General features: G+C 37.7%; 1 protein-coding gene across 9 annotated transcripts in view; it reads left to right on the top strand.

Annotated features, from left to right (window-relative positions):
* The window catches only part of CDC42BPB (CDC42 binding protein kinase beta), a 96,919-nt gene that overhangs the window by 40,743 nt on the left and 36,275 nt on the right, over positions 1-19,901 (top strand). For all 9 annotated transcript variants that reach the window (XM_072863592.1, XM_072863591.1, XM_072863599.1 and 6 more), the window contains exons 3-11: positions 1,246-1,329; positions 4,841-4,936; positions 9,454-9,602; positions 13,421-13,514; positions 14,913-15,113; positions 16,904-17,152; positions 18,134-18,213; positions 19,202-19,368; positions 19,468-19,587. In XM_072863592.1, coding sequence (XP_072719693.1) covers positions 1,246-1,329; positions 4,841-4,936; positions 9,454-9,602; positions 13,421-13,514; positions 14,913-15,113; positions 16,904-17,152; positions 18,134-18,213; positions 19,202-19,368; positions 19,468-19,587 — 1,240 coding nt within the window. The remainder of the gene's footprint in view (positions 1-1,245; positions 1,330-4,840; positions 4,937-9,453; positions 9,603-13,420; positions 13,515-14,912; positions 15,114-16,903; positions 17,153-18,133; positions 18,214-19,201; positions 19,369-19,467; positions 19,588-19,901) is intronic.

Below are 19,901 nucleotides of genomic sequence, written 5' to 3'. Positions count from 1 at the left end.
AGAGTCAGGTGTCTGTCTAAATGTGAATATCCCATTCTTGTGTAACTGGCGGAGCAGACATCCCCTGCCCCCCATCTGCACTTCTTTACTGGTAAGGTGCAGGGAGGTGGTATATTTCCCTCTTCCCTCCTCAGGACTTCTGGCTTTGTATAGCGTTGCTCTGCTTGACGCATTATTCCAACCTTGTTTTATAGTTCGCGTCGTCTTAGAGTCGCTGCAGCTCCTGAATCCCTTATAGATAAGAGTTTTTAAGCAACAGAAGAGGCAAGCTGCTGTGATTCCTGTTACTTTTCCCACTGCTATTTAGAGCTCTCTTAAGAGCAATGAAAGCTGGTCGGTTTTCTACTTCTGAAATAGAGACAACCTGAGAAGCAACAGAAATATTCAAGCAGTCCATGTATAGTCCTGTGAAAATGTTGCTGTCTTAGTCGTGATGGCTGCTTTTCTTTGCCAACTGGAAGAATTTTGTGGAAATGATGGCTTTACTACAAGAAGAATTAGTTTTGGTCTTGGAAAATACAAGTCTTGGTCAAAATAAAGTCTTTGCATTCCTAAGCCTTGAAGTTTTTGTATTCTTCGTTCTTCTGGTTTTTCTTCCACTGTACAGCTATGTGCACAACTACTGTTCATAATAGACCAGTCTGAGCAAGTCTAATACACAGGATGCACAGTAAAATGCTTCAAGCAAAATGATGAATAAGTAAATGAATACTGTTTTTGCTTCTTTTTAAATATCTATATATCTTTAAATAAAAAAGCGGGACACAAAAGCATGTTAATTTGCAAATATCTTTCAAGTTTCTGAAACCTGAAATGTGAAAACAAATTAGTCAAATGTAGTGTACTTCTCTTGACAGCAGCCTTCCTTGTTTCACAGGCGGGCCTTTTAAATGTTGCCTCCTTGGCTGAAGGCATGGTGTACAAGCATCGCTTGTTCTTGGCAAACAATGCAGCTTTACTACGCATCTTCATATGAAAAGCTTCATACTCCTCCTGTATCATCCCCCGTGTACTTGATCATGAGCACTTGACCACACATGGTGTGCTGTGCATCAAGTACATAGAAGTAATGCAGGAGCAATATAGAAGGAGCAAAGTCTCGAGCTGAAATTTATCAGTGTGTGAGCTGATTGCTGATGCCTCCTTAGTAACTTATTTTATTAATATTTTGTTAATATTAAGCTGTTTAAATATTGTATTTCTCTGACCATGCTTTTGTTAAATAAAGATATCTTCTTATTTCAGGTTGCAGTTGTTAAAATGAAGTGTACAGAGCGCATTTATGCAATGAAAATTCTAAATAAATGGGAAATGCTTAAAAGGGCAGAGGTAAGTAATACGGTTCTCTAACACAGAGAATTTTAAATGGCATTAGGAAAATTACATTGAAGCTCTTCCAGATTAGGAAGAATTATTTCATGAGCATAGGAGCTTCATTCTTTTTTCTTTATTTCTTAAGCTGTTTTAATGCAATCAAGTCTGACAGTCCCTTCCAGGCATCTGTTGTTCTCAGCATTACTGTGTATTCGTTTACCAGACAGTCTGCCCTAGTTCTTACCCTGAATTTATTGGCCAGATTTTTGTTTACAATAAAGGCAAGTTAAAGACATGAAAGCTGAGATTGGTGCTACTGTGACATTCACAGCTGTATACAAAAACGTTATGAAAAGGTCTTTTTTTCTCTTGCATTCAGAAAGCATACATTAAGGAGCTTTGCATCCTGCAGTTTGTAACAGGATTTATATAACTGGTGAAACTATAACTACTTTGGAATCGCAGATTCAGATTGTAAAACAAAATGTGTTAAAAAGGTAAATCTGTTTAAAAAGGGTATTTTTGATGAAAGGAGATGGACATTGTGACAACACTTTATGCAAATGTGAAGGGGTACTTCACAGATTAGGAAAGGACCTGCTGAGAATATGCCACGGGGAGTAGCATATTCCTAGAATATCTACTCTTGCACTGTAGAGGAAAACCTTACGGCAAATGTAATATTACATAAATCAGCAGTTAAATGAGCAATAGATCTTAGGGGAAAATACATGTAGTCCGTCAATACTTGCAGCAGTCCTGTTAAGGGGCGAAGGTTAGCTGCTTGCTGAGGACTGAGCCCGCTGACCCTTCCCTGTCCCATTCTTCTGTCCCCTTCCTGACACCTCCTCCCCCCCAGCCTACCCTTCCCAGTCCCTCCCTTCCTTTGAGTGAGTCAGTGCCAGCTCTTTTCCTGTGAATAAGCCTCCTCCCTCGTGTTAAGCCCCTCTTCACCGCTGCGTTTGCCTGATTTAGTCACACTCCGTCCATCCGTCCATGCTCTCCTCACAAGCGGCGGCAGCCACTGCCACTCAGCCGTTCTTTGGGCTGGCGGGAGAGTTCACGCTCCTGGCTGTGCTGCGTCAGCGGTTCTGCATTAAGCCTTCCCCTGCTTGGGGGAAATTTGGTGCCCTTTCTAGACAGGTTTCAGCTGGGTTAATTCATTGGTCAGTATTGAATTGTTTTAAACCCAAATGCTTGTAGGGGGCTCCCAAGCTCTAATGGAAATACGGCTATGCTGGCTTACTTCAGTCATTTTTAAAGTGACTTAATTAAATGGCCTACCTAAACAGCTGAGACTTCCACATGTAGAGATGTCCTGAGAAGACAGCTGTTTACAAATTATCTTCAAATGATGCGACTAACTCCTCTTACCCTCTCAGGCAGGCAAGAGGCAGAAGAGGGTTATCCACCAAGAAAGAGGTATAATGAGCAATAGTTTTCCCAATACACGCTTAGGACAAGTAACAGTCCGGTTAAGTTCCATTTGCGCTGATTCTCCCCATCTGCAAAGGACAATAAAGGAACCGTCTTCTCTGCCGTGCCCCATTGCCTTTTCCTGTTCAGTTTGCTCGCTTGATTTGGCTTTTCTGGATAAGCAAGACTTTATAACCTGCATATCAAGTTCATAAAACAGTTAAAATTTCCCAAATGTGGTAAAACTTGTTAGTTTTTAAAATGAAGCCTGCAAGAATACAGTAGCCTCTTAAGTGGGCAGTTCCACTGAAAAGCAGACTTCAGGTGTTTATTATCCACTGTAGGAGTGGTCTAAGAAGCACATGGTTATACTGGTTTATGTTTGTTTTGTGAAATGTAATATGAAGCATTTTATGACTTATTAAACATAGCAAAAAAGTTATCTAAACACTGCTTATTTGTGTACTAGCTGCAAGAAAAAAAACAACCCATGGTCGGAAGCCACTAAAATACAGGAAAGATTAGTGAATATCAACTGACATCCGTAAATGGGTTGCAAGCAAAAATGAGCATGCCATTTATGTTGATAAGGTGGACCATTTGTATTTGTTGTTCTGACAGCAAAATACATAGTCGTTAGTGTATTACTGTTGACAGTTCCAAAATAAGTCCTGACCGGCTGATTAGGTAGCCTGTCATGCTTTTTCAAGGCACGTCTTAAGGCCTTTTAAGCTAATGTAAGCAGAAAAGGAGATTTTTATACTTTGAATTCATGATGCAAAGCGTTCAGCAGCATTACTGGTTTTGAAGTGTTCGTAACATTCCCTCGCTATTTGAGGTTGCACAGTGAACTGGATCAAGGAACTGATGTCTTCGAAAATAAACAAACTAGTTTTCTGCATTGGCAGCCTCTTTATATCATGGTGCCAGAAGAACTGAGAAGGGCTGTGCTCTGGTGCTGCGGGCAGGGGATAGGATTACTTGGACCTGCTCTTGCTGCCAAAGTTTTTGTAGAGTGATACTTTGGCCTTGCATTCATAAACCATTAAACCACTCTCAGTTAACATTTAATTACAATTTACATTTCTTTGCACCAATAATTACCAACTTTACAACGTGGCCACAGTATGGTCGTCTTCAGTAGAAATGTAAATTGACTTTTGCTTCCTTAGGGGGAAAAAATGGTTGAGATACCTTTCTAAGATGCAATCAGTATATGGTAAGGCTTGGGCTTCCCAGGAATGTTCCTTCCATAGTACATTTTCTAAGACATCTGGACAAGTGGCAATGACCAAAAAACCCCCCAATTATTGTCCAGAACCCAAACACTTGAACTGCAGCTACCGAATATCCTGATAATGGCTCTCTGAATTGAGAGTAGTGAAATAGTCCCAAGGTCTGCATCTTGATAGTTCTGATCCAATAAAAACATTAATATATTTTTATTAAGGAGGACTCTCTTGAAGCTTATGAAAGTTGGTTTTATGTAAAGATGCTGAGAAAACGTGTTACACAGAGCTTGCTTCTCTGGAGTGTTGCAGTGGGCTATTTCAAGTAGAGGAAAGATTACTGAAAATGAAAATGTATTATACTGGACAAAGATAAGACAGTAATAGTAAAATCTGCTTATTTCCTATAGTGTGTTGGCAGTGTCTGGAACTGGAACTGTAATGTAAGAAAAGTATACATGAAACTCTATTTTCACAAAGGCCTTTTTCAGAAGAACCAGAGTTACTTTCCTAGAGCCGTTATCTTTCTGCTGCAGATTGCAGTGACAAGTTATCATTTTTCTGGCTTTTAAAACTACATTATGGAACAAAGATTCAGTGTTGACTTGAATTGGTTTGTGGGCTTCTGGTGGTTGGGGGGAGGGGTGTTGGTTGGGTTTTCTTTTTTTTTTTTTAAGGTCACAGTCAGGATTAGAGTGGCTGAATGCCTGACTACAAGCCTGCAGAGATTCCCTGGTTTGTCACTTGTGCAGACTGGATTCCCATGAATAGAGACCTCTGTTCAGTAATTTTAAATAATCCCATAAAACATCCATATATATTCATCCTGTGAAAACTACTCGTTGATGTTGACAATGGCTTTTTCCCCTCTCTTCCTTTAGACAGCTTGCTTCCGAGAGGAGAGAAATGTCTTGGTGAATGGAGATTGTCAGTGGATTACTACGTTGCACTATGCCTTTCAAGATGAGAACTATTTGGTATGTTTGATTCATCAGCAAATAAAAGCTTTAGGTTATGAAAGAACTTTATTTTTTGTACATTTAAGGATATTAGTGCGATAAATCAGTCCCCCTCATGCTTTGCAGCAGTGTTTCAACATTCTTGTTTTCTCCTTGAAGAAATACTTCAAAGGGCTGACTGTAACTCCAGGAGAGTGAGAAAGTCGTGTAGTACTATAGTATATAGATGTTTAGTTAAGTACCTTAAATTAACTAATCTACCCTTGCATGAAATATATCGTGCTTAAGTTTAATGTTTTGGATAACACTGCAGTTAAATAGTTTGAGAGGTGTTAACTCTATGAAAGTAAGAAATATTTTTATCTTATTTAAAATTTTCAGAATGTCTTTTGAAGCAAGATTGTTTAAAAATGGGGAAGTAATTTAAAATTTTACTTAAAGGACTGATTAAACTCATATTTTAAAAGCCTCAGGAAAAAAAAATAGCCTATTTCTTGAAAGTATTTAAATAAAATACATTTTTAAATCAGCATATTGGTCATCTCAGTAATTTGAGAGACTTTAGCAACCGTTTATAAAGAAAGTCATTAATCCTATTACATTTTTTAATGATGGGTTACTAGAACTGTAACATAAAAGCTGTTTACTTTAGTCACAGAAGTCAGGAGAGAGCTGGTCAGGAGCAAAGTCAGTAAAGCTCCAACATACCACGATATATTGAACCATACAGCTTCCATGTGGCTACTTGAGGCTGGGTTTGCAAACCTGCTATTTCTATAACAACTGGCATAGTTGTAATGTGAAAGTTTTCACCTTCTTAACACTTTTTAGATAGTACCACAGTAGCAAGTCATGATTATAAATAAGGAAAAAATGTATTGATAAAAGGCTGCCAATGAGTTCAGGAACTAAGCATGTGAAGGAGAAAATACTCAGACTTTTTCACAGGTGTTGAAACAAAACAAATTATTTTGACCATCATGTTAAAACTATTTTCAGAATAACAAGCACATGGTAAGTGAATAAGTAGTTGGGTCTTAGACCCTCATTTACTGGCTATTTCCATTGAATGCTTTGTGATAGATCCAGATTTTCAACCTCTCAAAGTTTAGTTATCTCTAGCACTGCCTTATGAAGATAGCTCATAATTTCAAATTCCCTCAGCACCGAACAGCCGTCAGACTTGCATAAAAATAACCTAAGACATCCTATAACGTAGTATTTCCACGTAGCTTCTAAGAATGGAGATACATAAGAAAAGATTGTTAGCTGTGCAAGAGCTACCTAAGAAAAAATTGTTAGCTGTGCAAGATAGCAAGCAGTAGTAATGACAGTATAGAGAGGGATCTACTGTTGCTAATACCATTTTATACACATCTGTTCCAAGCAAGCTATAGCAGTATAATACATTTCTTTTCCCCAAGTTGCCAAAGACATTTAGATGTTGAAGTTTCACTTGACAGCAGAATTTAGACATCTAGCATCTAATTTAAGATCCAGTATCTAAGAAAGCAAAAGTCTGCCTGGCAGCCAAAGTCAGCAGATTCCCAGCTTGCCTGAGGTCTGGTTCTGCATGTGCTGAGATGCTGCCTTCCAATTTGGTCTGTTACTCAGCATCCATCTCATGTAAATGTCTGGTGCTCACAGATGGAGTGTATCTGCGTCTCAGTCACTCTATTGTAAATGAAGTGTGAAGAAAAGGTGAAACACATCAGGAAGTGACTTTCATCCAAAAACCTGGACAGAAGGTTCTCTTCCATACCATCTTAGTGGTTCACTTGTCCAGGGGCTAAAAGATCTCTGTTCAGTTCTCTGCTCAACTTGAAGAAGTTTATAGCCACATTTTTCCACATCTCAGGAGAGTGCTGCCATGTTACAGAACCTGAGCAGGTTGGGTTTACTTTTTAGCTGTGCTGTTCATCCTTGATCCTTGTAGAATGGAATGCAAAGCTGAGAACAAAACAAGAACAGACAACAGAGCTTGGTTCTCCAACCTGGAGTGGACATGGGTCCTCTGAAAGAGAAAGCTCTAGGTTCTGGTGTCTGCTCCCAGTGATGTTGGTGCATTATAGCTAATGATTCTTCAGTGCAAAACCACGTAAGGTAACTGAAGCAGAGCGAGAACCTTGATGTCTTCCCACACCTAGGGCTTTTCCATCCTCCTCTGGCTGCATGATAAAGAGCTCAGAATGAGACAAATAAAGAAAAGATGAGATCTTAAGGTAGAAAAGTAGTAGCTGCCCTTGGAGAGTCTAGAAGTAATTGGAGTTTTATTCCCTCTAATATTACTAGAGCATGTGATGATGCAGAACTTACATATAAGCAAGAAACACAAAATTCCACAAAACCTATATGTTCTGGAGTTCATTTTCTGGTTCTGCTTCTGTAGTTTTAAAATGTTTTAGAGGCAAATACACCATGTGGTAGTGTTTTCTAAACAGCCAACTCTTAAATGACATTACGTGGAAATACTAGCATGGCTTTTTTCTGGTTCCTAGAAAGCTTTTTGTAGAGACAGTTTGAGTCAAAATGGGTTAAGTAAGCCTTTGGTGATTTTGCTGAAGCAGATACAGTGTAGATAAAACATAGTCCATGAATATTAGAAACACGTATGGGACCTGAAGTTCTTAATCTCTTCCAGATTCAAATCTGTTAGTTTTCTTGTGCTTTACCAGAAAAATTTTCTTTCCCAGTCTCATTCATGAGGAAGGGCATATGTGTGTTTGTGTGCTGTCAGCCTCTTAAAGGCTCCTGAGTATTCATGAGGGTATTTTGATGTCTTGTGTTCCTTTGATTTCCAACTACTGTCCCCCTGTTTGATGTAGTCACTTCCCTGGAAGAATGCGATACCTCTAGATTTCAGCATCTTAATACCCTTTATTTTAACCCCATGTGAAGGGAGAAGTGCCTCCTGGCAAGAAGATCATTGTGAATTGGAAGATGAATAAAATTTGACTTTCTTATAGAAGAGGTCTTCCATCTTTCTCTGATCCAAGTGCCTCATTTCATGGGTCAGCTGAATTCTTGCTGAGTTATGAATGCTGTGGGAGCTGAGGGAAGGGCATTACCTTGTCTCTGTGACAGGCAGGCTATTTCAGCTCCCACGGAAGCCTCTCTAAGCTCTCTTTTATTTGAATTTGAGAGAAAATACTTTAATACAATGTCCCTTTTAAAAGATTGCTGGTTCCTGTCTGTAGCCTTTTGTTTTCGAAGGTGATTGTTGTATGTGTACAGTGTTCCAACACATGGGTTGTGCAATATGGACTGATTGATTTCAACATAAGTGGTGAAATTTGCCTATCAGATTAAGCTATAATTTGAATAATATGGAGAAAAATATCAAAAGCTATGTCTTTCAGAGTCTCTCTTTTAAGCCAAAAGATAGTGAGGAAATGGTTAGTATTGCACTTCATGTTCCTTTGGGTTTCTATCTTGTTTAATTTTCTTCCCTTGTGGAAGATGAATCTGTGGCAGGCACAGTGGATTGCAGGTTGCTTTACCTCGAGGAGAAAGAGATGATGACTGCTTAGGAAAGTTATTTCCAGAATAAGCAAAGTTATTCCCAAAACCATGTATCAAAGCATCTTGGTAAGCATGGAACAAAATGGCTTAAGGCTGGTAGTACCAGATAAAGTCATTATACTTTAAGTGATAGTCTGGATTTAGGCAGATATTGCTAGGAAATAAGTAAAATGTAATCCCTGTGTTGTAGTATGAGAAACAAATAGCAAGTCTGAGTCCTTTTCTTTCACATTAACCTGTATGTGTTGGTTCTTTCTGTGGATAGGATAATGGCTGATTGGCCTAGGAGGCTGTGTACTTTTTCATTGAAATGTATTCAGAAGAACATAAATATTTGATTTTTTTAAGTTTCCCACTGCTGTAGTGCCTCTGGCTTGACAGTGCTTCTGGCTTGTCATGGGCATCCCTAATGTATAGTGTCATCAAGCTCCTGCCAGCTATGTTATGCATCCATGATGTGGCATGTGCCAAGATGAGTGTTTGATGATGTTGACGTGATAAGTCCCGCTTTTGGAACCACTAGTAGTATTGAAATGGTACCAGAACTAAAAGTAGTAACGAAATGTATATTTTAGACTAGACTGCATCAAGTACTGTTTTTAACTATAGTTTTTTCTTCCTGCATCCTCTGGAAATCATCAGTTTAAGGGTTGATAACCAAAGTCTTGGTGATACTAGATCATTTCTTTGTGTGACACTGTAGTTCAGACAGAAATAAACTCACCCTGATTTACTCGCTTGTTGCTGCCATATCTTGATTGGATTTTTTTTATGGTAAGAACTGAATGCTGATGTGTCACCCTCACTGTGATTATTAAAGGAATATGGTATGTTTTTACACTAAATAAGCAAATAAAAGTAATGCAAATGATTACCAATTTTGACAGCTTTCCCCAGGCATAGAAAAAAAAAATTAGTGAAAGGTTTATTTTGAGTAGATAACCAATGAACTTTAATTTTTTTTCTTACCACCTGTCTCTTGGTACTTAACTGCTTTATTTCTCCTTTTTCAGTATCTAGTGATGGACTACTATGTTGGTGGTGACTTACTGACGCTGCTCAGTAAGTTTGAAGACAAACTGCCGGAAGATATGGCTAGGTTCTACATTGGTGAAATGGTGCTTGCTATACATTCCATACATGAGCTGCATTATGTGCACAGGTAAAATACCGTCTCACTTGGGAAGAAGTACATGTACAGTTATACAACGTTGATTGTAAAGATACTGCTACATATACAAATGGGCATAGTAGCCACAGGCAAGCTGCTGTGGGTACTTGCTTAATATATACTGTATAATGGCTGTATAAGCTATTACATTTTAAATATCAAGTTTTGACGGATTGATATTAGCAGCAGTGACATCTGACTAACCTTTTACTAAAGCTTTTATTTTTAATCAAGTTTCTTGACTTATTCTCAATTCACTTCATGAATATTTATCTGCCTTTGTCCAAGCCAACCTATAAGTTTGAAGCAGTTTGAATTCTCTGCAAATGTTTAGACATTCTGCAAAATTTATGCACAGTAAGCCCATGATAACATCAGTGCGTCTATTTACCTGAGGTCATCCTCAAATGGTTTTTGTAATGAGTGGGCATGTGCCTGTCTAATTGTTTCTGCACACAGGATGTATATTCCAGATCAGTGCCTACCATCACGTTAACTGAGGCTGTGTTCTATAGTAGTTAAGAATATATAATATTCTTTATTCTCTGTCAGAGGAAACTGGTCAGGAAGGTAGAGTACACTTTGTATGCTTCTTTTTTGGCCTTCTCTTGGAGGAAGTGTTTTAGAAGAGCTGTGAGTAGTCCAAGGGAGACACTTGATTAATATTTTGTTTCATCATTGCAAGAGTCTTGATCAAGTGAGAATTTCTATCCTTTGCTTTTCAGATTTAACAGCTATGTATGATATGTCAATTAGAAAGCAAAATTATACTGATTCGGGAAACCTTTGCAGTTGTCTCTTTATATGCTGACTTTATAGCTTGATTTCAGTAAACAGAGAAGTTAGGAAATGCAGAACATGAGAGTAGTGAGGTTTTCCAGTTAACTGAAAACTGCTTATGGCTGTACAGGTAGGTTCACAATAGATCACTGAAGTCCCGGCTCAGGAGAAGTGGACTTCATACTAGCATTATATCTGACTTGGCAAGTATATCTTGGCCAGGTCCCTTTACCTCTTTATGCCTTTATTTCTTAGTCTGTGAAATAAGGACAGTTTTACTGTCTCTTTTATGAAATTTATGGATGAAAACCATTAGGTAAGTGAGGTGATTTTTATTTAGAATTAATGTTTAAAAGACACAGGGAATTCTCAAACTATAACGCTTTGAACTCTTCTGTTCGGACTTTGATCACGGTTTCAAAAATTAAAAAGAGAAAAGATACATAAACTCTGTAATGCTCCTGTGAGTAAATGTGGACAATATGTGGGGATTTAAAAATGTTATGGACTTGGAGAAGTTCACCAGAGGCACCATTGCACCCATTTCCGAGGAAGGTGGCCTGACTAACTGACCAGCTACGTCTTTGCATGGGGCTGAATGAATGCCTGTTGTGGCAATAGGAATGAATGGCTCTGAGGCTAAAACACGCTTTGAATAGGAGATGTATGAATGCCCAAGAAATTACTGCTTGGCAACTGGAATGGATTAGGAGGAAGCACGATTGCTCTGGAGAGGATTTCAAGGACCCTTTAAAGGCTTATATGACCTGTTAGCTGTAGATAGGAAACAGTGGAGCTCAGAGATGAGGCATTAAGCCTTTCTGAACAGAAACTGTTCCCTTAGGCAAGCGGGATCTGCATGCAAAGCAGAAAAGCAGAAATGTGTTGGATGAGATTGGCTCATGCTTCGAATGGCACTGTGAGCAGTGTTCTTTAAAAAACAAACAAACAAACAAATTGCTGTATAGTTGTATATAAGCTTTAATAGTCCTCTGCACCTACTGAGCTTGACCTGTGGTTATGGGACTGTAAGGGAATGTTGACAATATCTGGAACTGAAATGTATGGAATGAGTTTAACAATAGAAAATTACTAATGAGTTTATTGGGAAAGCATAGTGAGATGGTCTAATTTTCTGGGTTAGCACATATTTTTCTGTATTATAACAAGTAAGTATGCATTTAATTTATGTTGACAGGCATAGATTAGCATTTACTATTTTGTCTTAATACTGCTAATGAGCAACAGTATTACTGACGTTTCAGTAATTAATTTCAAAGCATTAGCCCTTGGTTAAAAAGTGTTAATTCAAGTTTGTGTTGGAAAAAATTGTCAGACTGGCAGGATTTTTACACATATGAGGACCCTTTGTTAAACCTATCATGGTTTTTCTTGTAAGTCTCCTCAAGTGTGAAACTGTGGAATTCAGCACCTTAAAAATCAGACATTGTCAACTTCCACATCTGTGTAGCAAGGTGTATTAGAGCACTTTTTTTTTTCCTTGTTCCTAGTAATTCTAGTCTCTTCCTCAAAAATTAAGTGGAAGCTATTGTACAATTTTAACGTTTTTGAGCACATGTAGTGGCATTTGGAATTTCCCATGTGAATAGAAATACAGTATTTTATGGTGCAACAAGACTGGTGGGTTTAATGTAAAGCACATGTGGTTCTATTTATTACTAAGAGATAGTATTATTTGAATAAATACCATATCTTAAAAAAACCCCAAGCAACACATTTATAGGTTTGGTTATCTTTTTTGGCTAGCTCAGATAAATAATAGTATTTCAAAATGGTGTGGTGATATGCTAGCGTGTTGGGAGCTGATCCGGGATAGTGTTGGCTAAAGAAAGGGAAGGAGACTGATATATGTTACCTTGGAAGACATGGATGTTCTCCTTTTTAGCCTGCAGAATTGGTACCTAACTGAGTTGATTCTGTTTTCTGCACTTGCTCTTCTCTCTTCCTTTCTCACCCCCTTCCCAACATATTGGCTAGGTGCTCTTAAAATAATTTGAGATATTTTGAGGCTATTAAATTTAAAAAAAAAAACAGCATAGTATGTATCAGGACTGTCTCATTAAGTTGTCTGGACGATTGATCTTCTACTGACACTTTGCTTTGTGTGAATTTGAGTACAAAGTAGTGAAATAAAATGTGGTTAATTGGTGGACTAAATTCAATTACCATGCTCTTTAGTAAATCCTTTTTGGCTGCCTTCCTGATATCAAAAAGAATATAAAATAATGAGCTAGAATGAAATGGGAATCTTAGTTCCATGTCATTTAGTAGCCTTAGCATGCTGTATATCGTTTTATACCCTGCTATATATATATAAGAATAGGAAAGACACGGTTTGATATTGGAGACTTTCTAATGTTACTGTATCCTGTTGAAATGGCATTGCCCTGATCCCAGAGCTGGGGAAATTCAGTGGCTTGTAGAGTAACTGCTGCATGTACACAGGATGCAAAGGTCTTTAGGTATCCATAAAAGCAAATGTGCTGTGCAATAGTGTATAGAAAGTCTTGAATAGCAGATGAAAAATACTGGCCAACAGAAATGCTAGACAAAATTTAAAGAAGCAGTAAAAAAATCTTCTTACATAAGAAGTTAGAAGTTAGTTATAAATCTTGGCAAAAACCATGAGATTAAAAGATTGACTTTTCTGTTTTATCTTTCTTGCCTCTAAACAATATATTGTGATGCATATAATCTTGAAATTATGTTGATGAAGTAAACTGCCTCTCTGTTACAGTCAGTATGACTCACTGCAATTGTTCTGCTTGGTTATTGGACCATTCAGAGTTCAACTTTGATGAGCTTGAAAATCTGATGTAATCTAAGGCTTCAATATTGCAGGCAAAGCTTTAAGTTGGGCAGGAGGAGAGGGTCGTGACTAGTGCAATAAAAAGAATTTGCATCAGTGGGTGTCCAACATAAAATTCTTTGTTATTCTGATGCAAGATTAATCTTTACAAGCAGAGCTAATACTATATATTTAAATCTTTTCACTTCTATTATAACAGGGACATAAAGCCTGATAATGTCCTTTTGGACATGAATGGCCACATACGGCTGGCAGACTTTGGATCCTGTCTGAAAATGAGTGAAGATGGCACAGTATGTATGAAGAAAAATTTAATTGAGTCACTGGTAGTGGGACCTTTTAAGTGAGTTGCTGGTCTTAAAGCTATTAGACATTGTCAGCATGCATCAAGGAGGTGATAGATTGTAAGTTTATTGACATGCTAAAAATTGAGGCAAGTGTATAACTTGACATTTATTAAAACATTTTTGACATCTTCATCTCCTTGTTTTACAGGCTGCTACCTTTTAAAGTTATCCTTTGCTATGTTTTTCTGTCTTTCACCTTTTATCCTACTAGCCACTCGAGTTCTCATGAGATTTTTATGAACTGTCCAAAGACCCTGTGTTAAAAAAGGATAGAAGTTTGATATTATTTATGTATGTGCTGGAATCATAGGTGACCAGGAACCTAGCAGCCATGACACATTTGAAGTATTAGTCACTCAAAATGAGGAGATAATTAATAAGCAATTTCTTTTATATGCCTTTTACAAATCAAATAGCAACATTATGGTAATTGGCCATCTTGTGCACCAGATTGGATACACCCCTAAAAGCTAAATTATTCATGAGGTTTTTTGGTTGTTTTGCCTAGTGTAGGGTGCTTCCAGAGGTGCCAATCCTGCCAAAATATGGCATGCAACATTGTTCACTGATTTTTGGCACAAACTCAAGTCTTGGTGGCATTCTGTAGTCATAAAATGCCTGTCATAAAATGCCAGAAAATGGCATAAAATGCCAAAGATTTACCATATACCGTTTACCATATATACCATTTACCATGCAGAATGAATTGGAAGGAGCCATTATAACTCTGTGTGAATCCTGAGGACATATTCCTAGAGATCAGAGCTGCTCTGCCACTGCCCTGGTGGTCAGGGCTTCCCTACTACTTGGGCACAGGGCAATTCCCCACCTTACTCCTGTGTTGCATCCAGTTGCACAACTATGCAATAAGCCTTAAACCAATTTCTGACATAATAAAAATAGGGGTCTACTTGCCCTTGCTATTTTCAAATGAAACTGTAAAACTCAGGCATAGGACTTCCTGCTTATTCATTTCTCATTTCAACTTCTGGCAGCCAACTGCAATTTTTAAGTATAAACAGATACAAAGGCAAAACATTTTCTCCTCTTGTCTTTCTGCTTTCGCATAACAGGTATGACTATTTTGGGTTTCTACCGTGTTCAGAATGAAATGTATCAACTGATTATATGTAGAAGGAGACTGGAACTTAATCTTTGTGGTCTTTGTTACTTTCATAGTATTTTCTTTATTTTGTTGCTGTGATTTTATAAATCTCTTCCCTTTCCAAAATCACGTCCTGGTGTCTCTGTCACAAATGCTAGTGTGTGAGTGAGAAAGTTGCTGAGAGAACCTGAAAATTGAGAATTGAAAAACCTGATAATTATGTTTGCCTTATTTTTAAGGTACAGTCATCCGTAGCAGTGGGTACGCCTGACTACATCTCCCCTGAGATACTGCAAGCGATGGAAGATGGAATGGGAAAATATGGGCCTGAATGTGACTGGTGGTCACTGGGTGTCTGCATGTATGAAATGCTGTACGGGGAAACACCCTTTTACGCAGAGTCATTAGTGGAAACCTATGGGAAGATTATGAATCATGAAGTAAGAGATATATTAAATCTCTATGTATTCCCTGAGATTATAATGTTTACGGAGAAACTGTTATCACTTAAAGATACTGGAGTGATGGTAGTTCTTTGCTTTTTCACGATGGTTTAGAACCATATTGTGTAGGTTTGTTGGGTCAGGTTTTAGGAACGTTTACTTCTTTGTCAAACTTAAATTTTTCTCTAAATGCTGATGTTGTTCTTTTTGGAAAATCTAAGCATTCGTCACAAAATCAAAATTAAAACCAACTCACATGTTAGGCCCATTTAAAATTTCCTCTGGGCTGTGCAGGAGAAATGAAGTATCATTATTTACACAGCTGCACACATTTTCTGTCACACTGATAACAGTACAAAAAAAGGGAACAGGCAAGTCAACCAGTGTAGACATGAGCTGCATGAAGAACATGAGGTCAGGCGGTGTTGCCTGGAGTGGAAGTGGTAGAAAACGTGAATTTGAGCTTCATGAAGAACATGAGGTTAGGGCGTTTGTCCAGGGTCAAAGTGGTAGAGAAGAGTTGGAACTTCTGGGTGCATTTTGAACATTAGAGAATAAAAATAAACCAGTTCATGGTGTCCTTTCAAGAGCTGTATTAGGAGGATGTGTTTATGTGCATACTCATCCTAGGTAGCCAGAAGCTGTTGCATAGGGTGTATTCTTGCATTTTCTTCTCCCCAGGATGAGTGTAGTTCACTGGTGTTTACAATGCTGTGCTCTCACAGTGAAGCAGTGATGCCTAAGACATGAAATCCTTGCCAGAGCTGACACCCTTGCTGTGATGAATATTAATCTCTCTCTCGCTTTAATTTCTTCAATGGACTAACTGGTTGCAAATGTAAGCAGTGTAAACTCTGGCTACCTGGCTCTTAAAATACTTGGGAGGAAATTTGAAACTTTTGTCCTGCAGACTTCATATTTTAATCTCATTTGGACACACAATCAATATGTTTGTATGTTTTTCAATGGAAGTTTTAAAGTTTAATTTCAGTTATGCTGGTTTGATCCCTAATTATCTCATTTTAAACTTGAAAAATTGTATTATAAAAAGATATGTATATGCTGCTGTTCTTTACTGAAAAAAACAAACCAAAAGGCCCTTCTTGACTATACAGTGGTAGTAGTAGCAAGCTAAAATACAGAAAGAGTTTTCCCAATTTTTATCTAGAGTAATTTCAGATCTTAATGGTAAGTACAATTTTTAGATCTTCTGTTTGTTTATGATAATATAAATCTTTGCTAAATGTAGATTATATTTTGGCAAGAAAAACAGGTGTTTAACCTATGAATTAGAAAAATACATCCTTAAATATAACAACGTTTTGTAAAGAATTGACTATCGTGGGTTTTTAAGAGTTGAAATTAATAAAATCTCAAGGAGTACATCTTCAGGAGATGGGTGGATCTGTGACTAAGAATACCAGTGAGGATCTGCCTTTATTGTATGATCTTTAATATATTGTAGTGTGTCAAAATTCCTGTATCTCTTAAAAAAAAAAGTTTGCTTTTCCTAATAGAGTTACTGTAATTGCAGTTAGTTTCAAACAGATCTGTATTAAAGAAATTGAGAAATGATTACTTGTCCTTGAAATCCATTTTAAGACAAAAAGTCTGTCACTGAATATATTGCATTGTGCTCTGCCACTGCTCACTCGAACTAGAACAATGTTTGACTACTCATTTCCAGTTTTATTGGTGTAATTTAGCATGTTCTTTTTGAAGCTACTGTTGAAAGTTATGGAATGGATTCCTTCTCTAAAAATTTCTCTATTTGTTTTGTTTTCTAGGAACGATTTCAGTTTCCATCCCATGTTACAGATGTATCTGAAGAAGCAAAAGATCTTATTCAGCGACTTATCTGCAGTAGGGAGCGTAGACTGGGACAGAATGGAATAGAGGATTTTAAGTCTCATGCATTTTTTGAAGGACTTAATTGGGATAACATCCGAAACCTAGAAGCACCTTACATTCCAGATGTTAGCAGTCCTTCTGACACCTCAAACTTTGATGTAGATGATGATGTATTAAGAAATCCAGTGAGTCTTTGTTTTTAAATATTACTAATGCAAGTATGCAACCTTGCTGCTCTATAAGTAGCGAGAACTTGTTTCAGAATAAGTCATGTAAGAGATGAAAAATAAGTCATTTCAAATGTGAAGATTTCAAGTTTTTCATCTCTTTGGCATTTTGGGCTATCAGAAATCATGAGCTGCTTTTCTAAATGGTAGCACTTGCCAAAATGGACTACTGTTACATGGTCAGTCAAAGTGAAAACATATTTCAGTGGGAAAAAAACCCTTAGCTGCCCTTTTAGTTTACCTTTACAAGGAGCTAGTATTCGGATTTACTCCTTTTCAAAGGTGAAAAAAAGAAATCTGCCTTCAGAAATACATATATATTCTCCATGCAGCTTGCAATCACAGCTGTCCAGGTGAGAGAGCTCACGCTGCTACTTTTCCACTCGCTTAAGAACCAGGAGGTTGGTTTTTGGAGTGGGAACGTTGGTTTTCCCCTCCTCCGTTTCTGTTGTGTAGTAGTTTACAAACTCGGGTCAGGAGGAGCAAGAAAGCTTTTGTGCAGAAGGTAATTTGTTCATCAGCTTGTATTCCAAGAAATGAGGAGCTTTTGGCACATGTTTTTATTACATGTCTAACAGTAACTAGCATACTAAGACTAACCATGCATTTTGGTGCCAGGTCACTTTTAATTAGGAACTTGAAATTTAGGGTTTTCTTTTACTGGTTGCATTGTGCTTTGAACTTGTTGAAATGCTGCCCTTTCAAGTGCAGGTTCAAGAGGCTCCTAAATTCAGGTCATTATAATAAGTGACCTAATCTGATATAAAGTTTGTCCAGGGACAATGGAAGGCTGTACAATGAAGCATAACTGCCAATTGTCAGCTGGTATGCGCTAAGAAAAGTCTTTCCGTTAGCTGTCTCTCTTTAACAGTTGAGGCTAAATCAAATGCCTTTAGCTCTGTTCTCTTTCGGATTTTCATGCATGTTGTTTTCATGCAGGAAGTGGTGCCACCAAGTTCTCATACAGGCTTTTCAGGATTGCATTTACCATTCGTCGGGTTTACATACACAACTGATAGGTAAGCAAAGGTTATGTTAATTAAACTTGTTTCCCAAATGCAGCTAATTCTAGGAAATTCTCATTTTTATAAACATGTAGAAAGGTTGATGTCCATAGATGTAACTGTGGATAAACCTTTATCCCTTTTTCCCCCCCCCCAGGTGTCTGAACATATTTTGATCATGCTTGCCAAGATTAGATGCTTTTGTATTTAATATTTTATCTGTTTGAAATGAATGAAAGTTAAGGGACTAGATGGGTCACTTGCAATTGTGTATAAGCTTGCTGTTCCTGCATTGAGAGGCTGAGAGCAAGTCTTGTCCATGTTGCATGTCTGCCAGGAACAGTTCAGGATTAGCTCATTGGTCCAAAGTCCTGCTGGTAGGCTAAGTTAACATAGATGGTTCTGAGCACGGACAAAGTGGCTCACTTTGCACATCTTTGAAATGGCCTCCATCTGACTTCAGAAATCCCTCAAACATATACTTGTCTCTGATGTTAAGGTTATTCTGCCCTATTTGATATTCCGTTATTTCCCTTTGCTGGGGTTTGTTGCCCCATGGAATACTATTTCAGAAAGAGCCCACTACACACATCTCATCCTTTTCAGAGTGAGATCATGTGACTTAACTTAAATCCATCTTTGTCACACTTCTGAGTTTGTTTCTCAGCGCTCTCAGTGCAGGTACAGTTACCTGCTTACTTCGCTGTCAGGTAGTAGTAACCTTTGGCATAGGAGAGTTAACATTTTCAATCATTTAGGCAGTTTGTAAAGTGAATATACGTCTGCATCATTAAAGTCCTGAATGCAGGTATCTTAATTCTACAGCATATACAGTAGCTAGGGAATAACAACTTTATCTACCCTGTTGTCTCAACAGTAATAATTACTGCATCAATTGTTCTTGTAAATTTAAGGTGCATATTTAGTGGAATCCCAGCATGTCACTGCTGTAGGCTGCTGTGAATATTTATTAAAATGTTCTAACTTACGTATTTGTTTTCAGCTCTTTATCTGATAGAGGCACTTTAAAGAGTGCGATGCAGTCTGACACTGTAACCAAAGATATGGACGTGCAGCGTGACTTAAAGAACACTTCACAAATAGAAGGCTATGAAAAGAAAATACGGAAATTAGAGCAAGAAAAGCAGGATTTGAACAGAAAACTGCAAGGTTAGTGGTTTATATTTGTTTGGATTCTTAGTTCTGCTCATTAGGAGGAATCGGAATGTATTTTATTGAAAATCTTTTCCTTCCTGTTCTGATTTTAAGAATCTACACAGACAGTGCAGAACCTCCAGGGTCCAGTGTGTGTTACAGTAAATACAAGCCGTGATAAGGAAATAAAAAAATTAAATGAAGAAATTGAACGGTTGAAGAACAAATTAACAGGTAAGCCTCTGGCATGGTAATTATAGTAATGCAATTTAATGTTACTAGGAGTAGCAAAATATGTACTGTGTTTTTGCAATAAGTAGAATTAATGTTCTTGAGGTGCTAAAAAAAAAAAAAAAAAGAGGGTTGTTTTTTAAAGTCTCATTCAATATCAAGAGGCATTTCAGTTTTTCCAGATGAGCACTTAACTTTTTCTTCCACTTGCTCAGCCTGATAGCATATACTAACATGGGGAGTCTAGAGTACAATGCATTGTCTAGGTGGGTTCAGTTAAATATTTTTTGTGATGTCTCTGGAAGTCTCAAGAGATC

Source organism: Ciconia boyciana, chromosome 6 (genome assembly GCF_034638445.1).
Source record: "Ciconia boyciana chromosome 6, ASM3463844v1, whole genome shotgun sequence".
NCBI classification, from domain to species: domain Eukaryota; kingdom Metazoa; phylum Chordata; class Aves; order Ciconiiformes; family Ciconiidae; genus Ciconia; species Ciconia boyciana.
The sequence above is the reverse complement of the archived record's forward strand: the minus strand, read 5'-3'. Positions and strand labels throughout refer to the sequence as shown.